General features: G+C 38.9%; 1 protein-coding gene across 1 annotated transcript; it reads right to left on the bottom strand.

Moving 5' to 3' along the window:
• Positions 1-385: 385 nt before the first annotated feature.
• On the bottom strand, positions 386-6,025 carry LOC108873750 (NADH-cytochrome b5 reductase 3). Its single transcript, XM_018662044.2, has 9 exons — positions 5,861-6,025; positions 5,447-5,572; positions 5,192-5,264; positions 4,270-4,376; positions 4,049-4,178; positions 3,858-3,941; positions 2,718-2,803; positions 2,473-2,572; positions 386-1,499 (listed from the first exon to the last, which is right to left on the bottom strand). The coding sequence occupies exons 1-9, from the start codon at positions 5,879-5,881 to the stop codon at positions 1,327-1,329; spliced, it is 900 nt and encodes a 299-aa protein (XP_018517560.1). The 5' UTR covers positions 5,882-6,025; the 3' UTR covers positions 386-1,326.
• Between the last annotated feature and the right edge of the window lie 228 nt (positions 6,026-6,253).

Below are 6,253 nucleotides of genomic sequence, written 5' to 3'. Positions count from 1 at the left end.
AAGTTAAACACACTTACCAGCACTTCTTCAGCTCAGTTGTATTTCACTTGTTGAATTTGTACACTGCTCACCACAAAATTTACAGCATGTAAGTGTTCCTAAAGAAATGTTAGTGAGCTTTAGAGGTGCTAGTAGGTGTTTTTAACTTTTGCATAGAGCTAAGCTAACTGTTCCTCCATGTTTCCAACCTTTAACCTCAACTTACCATCTCCTGTAGCTTCATATTTAATGCACGATGAGTGGTATTTGTTTTCTAACCTCTCAGCAAGAAAGCAAAAAGACATGTTTCCTAAAATGTAACTTTTAAGCAGAAGCATGAATAAAAGTGAACATGGAAACCAAAGTCATTGTTTATACTAGGAATGACCAAACTCTCTAGCAAATATCTAGCATACCAAATCATGCTTTTATTCTATGTTGTGTTTTTAACTTTTTGGTAATAAAAATGAGAAAATACGTTTTTATTTTGTCTTTTCTCTTGATAACACCAATTACATTGTTATTACATTGTAATTACAATGTAATTACAATGTAATAACAATGTAATATAAATGTTATTACATAACACATGTACATGAGGATGATATTTAGCTTTATCTTGGGGCTGTCATAATACAAAATACAACTCAAAGCGTCAATAATTCAGTAGCAGTCAGCATTTATATTGCATATCCAAACACAAGTAGCCACTGATGCCAGACTTGCAGCAAAAACATGTCCTCAGTAACCAGATCACGATCAACAAATCACTGTGTTTTAGCAAAATATAGACATATCTGATGTGACAACAGATTAACATCAGGTATTAACTCTAACACGTTCAACAGCCATGATGGAATAATCAATGATTCCGTATAAATGAAGCAAGCGGTCACAATTTTTTTAAAACTGTGCATAAAAAAAGCTTTGCAAGTGTTAAGGCACTCAGAAAACAGCCAGTAAACCTCAACTCTTCTGATATTGAAACCAAACTGAGGCCACAGCAGGACAGTGGGTTTGTTTGCAACAGATTCAGAATCACATTTTCCAAGCCAACAACATTAAAATGTCTAGTCATCCTATTCCCATCTGACAAACTCTACTCCACATCTGCCTCTTTAAACAAGCTCAAACATCCAGCATCTTCCTCCCTTCATACACTTACTACTGACACGAATTGGTCCGTGCTGTGATTCTGTTGCATGATGAATATCATGGCATAAATATAGTATACATAGTGCAACACCCACTGTAACTGTATGAGTGCTTAATGCTTTTTGGAGTTAAGTTTTACAATAATTAACCGCCTTTAATTCTCAAACCTCGATTCCTGGGCGTGGACGACGTCTAGAAGGCGAACCGGCGGCTGTTGGAGTGGCCCACTTTGTCCAGGTTGGGGTTGCAGGCAAACTGGATCATCGGCGGCGGTCCACACATCAGAATAATGGTGTCATCACTGGGAGGAGGAAGGTGGTCCCTGACCATGTCCTCGTTGATGAAGCCTTGGCTGTACTCCCAGTCTGAAACACAGAGAAGAACCCGCGTTTATTAGAATCCATATTAGTGATGGCAAAATGTGACTTGTCATCTAGCTCTAACCCCAATACATTCATTACTCGTTTAACAGTGTACACTACTGACACCTACTGGTGAAGACAGTATTGACATACAGTGGTGGAAGGTGACTAACTACAGTAAACGATGGACTGTTACTTGTGAGAATATTCTTAAATATTTCAGTATTTCTTTTTTAAATAAAGGATCTAAATACTTCTTCCACCATCACTGCAGTACAGCTACAACTAATAATTATTTTCATCATTGATTAATCAGCAAGATATTAAATTTACAAATGTGGAAAAAACAAAAAAAAAAGAAAATCAGCAAACATGGTCTGGAACTACAGACCATATTTAGCAAAAATGCTCATGTAAATATGGTCAGAATGAGAAATGTAATGTCAAAGTAGATGCTTTTAATTTTTTTTTAAGATCTACAAATTGAAACGCTGAAGAAAAAAGTTTGATATTTTAATAAAACTGAATATCTCTATCTGACATCTCTCGCCTGCTGTTGTGTCTGTTTTCAAATCTGTCCTGAAGTAATAGTGAAAACAGGTTAATAATTCACCTGTTGAACAGAACTACAGGAAGACAGAAAAAGTTAAATAAACAGTCATGAAATTAATGTGTGGCTTGAGCTTCTTCAGTTTAGTCAAACATACACCACAGGCGTCTCTGAGCTTCAGTATCAAGCAAAACATCAAAAGTTACTTCCTCTGTGTTTCACATAAGTAGAAGTAGAGTTGAAATGATTAGTAGATTAACTGATGCACAGTCATGTTTTACTGATGCCAGTTTCTTAAATGTCTGATGTATAAGACTTTAGAGTATCTGCTCTGCACGAGACCGTCAGACACCTGATATGTCAGTGTTGGCTCTTGTAATATACAATCTGATCTCAGGTTTCATGACGTGTTGTTGGGGAACTTACCGTCAGGTGCCCTGTCGAGGGTGAACCACAGCTTGAACCGATCTGGGTGGTTGACCTGAATCTCTTCCAGCTCCGGCCTCAGCAGGATGTCTTTCTCAGTCTGAGAGCAAAGAAACATGAAGAGGTGTTTATGAACCGGCCGACTGCACTCAGTGTTCCACCTCTGTTTGATACAAGCCTCTCCTGGCCAATTATATCAGCAAAGCAAACAGTTACATTTCAAACATGAGGCTGATGGGACTCACCTGGTTGGCAAACAGCAGGTGACAAACTGTCTTGTCCTGTGGATCCTTCATCACTGCTGTGATGAGCTGCAGCATGGGAGTGATCCCTGTCAGAAAACAGGAGGAAAAAGAATGAGGTGCAAGGTTTTTACAGAAAAAGGTCACATTTTTGTCCTCAGACTTAAAATAACTTTGTTTATACATTAAATCAACAGTGTGGCCACAACTATTTGGCCGTGCTTTTACCTCCTGGTTCTACTTGAGGGAAAGAATTGACTTCAAATATACAACATTAAATATTCCTGACTGAAAAATGTTAAAAGTTAAAAATGTTTATCTTCAGTTATCATTTAATCAGAGTTTAACACTGAAACACCAGGACTGTGTGGGTGTGGTCTGATTGACAGTGACCTCACTACCCAACAGACAAATATACTATTGTTGGAAACTACTTCCTGTCTAATCCCAAGAAGGCGGGACATAGCCCCTTAATCTACTGTGCCACACCTGATTCTGGATCAGACTCTGCTCAGTCTCTCCCTGTTTTTGCTGCATCATGTTGATGTGGATGTGATATACCCTGAAGCTGACTCTGCATCAAATTCATTATTTTTCAGAAATCCTCAGACCACGTCACTGAGATCACATTAACTGTATCTACATCATTGCTGCCACATGATTGGCTGATTGGATAATTACATGACTAAGCAGGTGCACAGGTGTTCCAATAAAGCTTAGTGTCGCTCCTCCAGCTGTATCCTGCATTTTAAATGCACTTCACTTTTCTGCCATCAAAGGCTCCTCTCTGTTGTTTATTGCTCAGCAATGATACAGCAACATCAGAGGAGAAGCAAATTTATAGGATTTTCCAGTGGAGCAGGTTCACTGTCTGAAAAAAGCCCTCTCCACTAATATATTTAAAAAATCAATTAGAGCTAAAACATTTGGTTAATTAACAGATGAGTTGAGTGACAGAAAATTAACAGAGTAATCATTTAACTCTGACAATCCCTATTTTCAGCTTCTCAGTTGTGAGCATTTGCTGCCTTTATTTGTCTTAATTAATCACAGTTGCAGCCCTGACAACTGACTACACTCCTCAAGAGATGAGACGTGTTGTTACATTTTTACAGTATAAATTAAACTGGAAGTTTCCCGTACCTGTCCCTCCAGCGATCATGCCCACATGTTTGGCCGTCTTAGTCACAGCTGGAGACTTTTTATCTGGCTGAATGGCAAAAACTCCTGTGGAGGAAAAGCAACAGCATCAAACATCTGAAGCTCAATATGTATCATTAGCAAACTGACCACAGTTCCTTTGTTGTATAAGTACACTGTGCTGTTGTTCTCACCTTTGCCCTTGTAAACGAGAAGACCGCTGGGTCCTCTAAAGTCAATAGTGTCGTTGATCTTGAGGCTCTCCAGGTACTGACTCATCTTCCCACCCTCAGGGAATTTAGGGTTAACATCTTTAAAGTAAATCTGTAAACAAGGTGCGACAGGAGAAACTAGCTCAGAAAGATACATTGACTGTTTTAAATTTAAACAGAAACAACTTTCCTCGAGGCCGTACCTTCACCACCAAGTCCACGAAGCCTTTGTCATCATCACTGGACACCGGCGTGTATGGACGGACGACCAGTTTACCGTCAATCTTTGCAGACAGGTAGATGTGCTGCCCTGGAGACAAAAACACAGATCAACAACTGAGTACAGCTGAAGGCAGCAGCTTCACATCGGATATTCCTGATTACTACCAACAGCACAATGTGTTGTAAAACTTATGTTAAAACAAAAGGTGACACTGATTGATTCATCATTTCAGTCATTTTTCAAACAAAAGTTCTGCACAGTCTCTGCTCCCAGCTTCTCAGAGGTGAGGAGTCACTGGTCTCTCTGTGTCACATAAGATAATAAACTGAATATTAATGATGGTCAAATAAAACGGTCAATGTAAATATATCAAATGACTGCACATATTTACCTTTTCCTCTCCTCCTAGACTTTAATTTCAGGGTTGCAACTGGTGACTATTTTCATTATTGATTCATCTGCTGATTATTTTCTCAATTAACTGTTTCGTCCAGATTAAAAAAAAACAACAAACTGTCCAAAACCCAAAGATATCAGGTTTACTATCAAACCATAAGAAGAAGAGTAGCTTTGATCTGTGAAGCTGAAACCTGTGAATGTTTGACATTTGTTCTTGAAAAATGACTGAAACATTTAACTGTAATTATTATTAAAATAGCTGGATAAAGTCTCTTTCAATTGACTAAACAATTCATCTTTGCAGCTCTAATTGATATATTTCTAATTAACAGAGAGATCTGTCTGCATCATCTATACATATCATATACTTATTTGTGTAATGCTATAGTTTGATTCTCTGGTGCTATGTGCTGTGTATTTGTTCTTAGCAGTGTATAGGTGTGGTTGGTGCTTGGTTCCATATGTTAAACACTGATACTGATTGTGTGGGTGCACACACTGACCGATGGGGAGACCGAGGACGTGTTCAGGAGAAGGCAGGGCGAAGCGGAACCTCCTTGTATCATGGCTGACGATCTGAATAAGCACAAAAAAACACAGTCAGTTTCTCAGAATGAAAGCTGCATTGAATAAGCATGCCAAAACCCAACAAAGTAACAGAGGCGCTTGAACGCATCTGCTGCGTTTATGAACTAGGAACAAGGCGTTTTGGTGCAAGATATTAGTGCAAACTCCTGGGTTTTAAGGCGATTCGTTACCTGTTTGTCTAACAGCCGCAGTGCATACTTAATGTTGGGGTCCTCTAAGGTGATGGCAGGTCTCCTCTTGGAGAAGAACAGTCTGAAGATGAGGTTGATGATGCTATCAAAGCCGCCCCGGATCAGCTGTGTGATAAAGGTCAAAAGCGGGAGAATGACTCAGACCACCATGCTAGCATTAGCTACCAGCTGTTTGAGACCTCTGCAGGGCGTTGTCTGGCTAAAGTCAAGTCATTTTTGTTTAATCCATAACAGGAGAAATGAGTCATGGTAATTCCTGTGGGCAGGCCGAGCCAAGCTTCCAGCAGAACTATGTTAGGAAAACTAAACATTAGCTAACGGTAGCGTGAGCTTACACAGAGGAATTTGCTAAAATAAAAAAAAAGTCTGCTACTTTTATCAAAGTATACTTACACCAATGATGTAGGACAGCATTTTCAGTCCGTTTAGACAACTGCGAGGTTGTTTGTCAACGCAGACAGCAGCACCAGACGAGTTTACTGCAACAAACTAACACGGTAGTACGAGCTGTCATGCATGTCAAGCTAGCTAGAGCAAAAAGACACATCCGGTCGCCGTTTTTGAAAATAAAAGCATAGGTATGGAAAACAATGCTTCGATCTTTTTTTTTTTTTTTTTTAAGAACACCCAGCAACTCTGTTGTGAAATTAAGACAGTTATTTACTAGTATATTCATGATTTTATACATTAATTGTTGTTTCTATAACACGGTCTCGATTTTTTAAAAATAAATAAACGTACACACTTCCGGTATAATAAAAGTAGTTTTTGCTAGCTTTGCGAAGT

This window comes from Lates calcarifer, linkage group LG18 (assembly GCF_001640805.2).
Source record: "Lates calcarifer isolate ASB-BC8 linkage group LG18, TLL_Latcal_v3, whole genome shotgun sequence".
In the NCBI taxonomy this organism is placed as follows: Eukaryota; Metazoa; Chordata; class Actinopteri; family Centropomidae; genus Lates; species Lates calcarifer.
The sequence above is the reverse complement of the archived record's forward strand: the minus strand, read 5'-3'. Positions and strand labels throughout refer to the sequence as shown.

What these genes read in the sequence shown, in the direction of transcription:
- LOC108873750 (XM_018662044.2), bottom strand. Translation starts at nt 5,881, where the DNA reads ATGCTGTCCTACATCATTGGT. An exon ending in TGCTGTCCTACATCATTGGT is followed by an intron (nt 5,573 to 5,860) that starts GTAAGTATACTT and finishes TTTATCACACAG; the next exon opens with CTGATCCGGGGCGGCTTTGA. An exon ending in TGCGGCTGTTAGACAAACAG is followed by an intron (nt 5,265 to 5,446) that starts GTAACGAATCGC and finishes GTGCTTATTCAG; the next exon opens with ATCGTCAGCCATGATACAAG.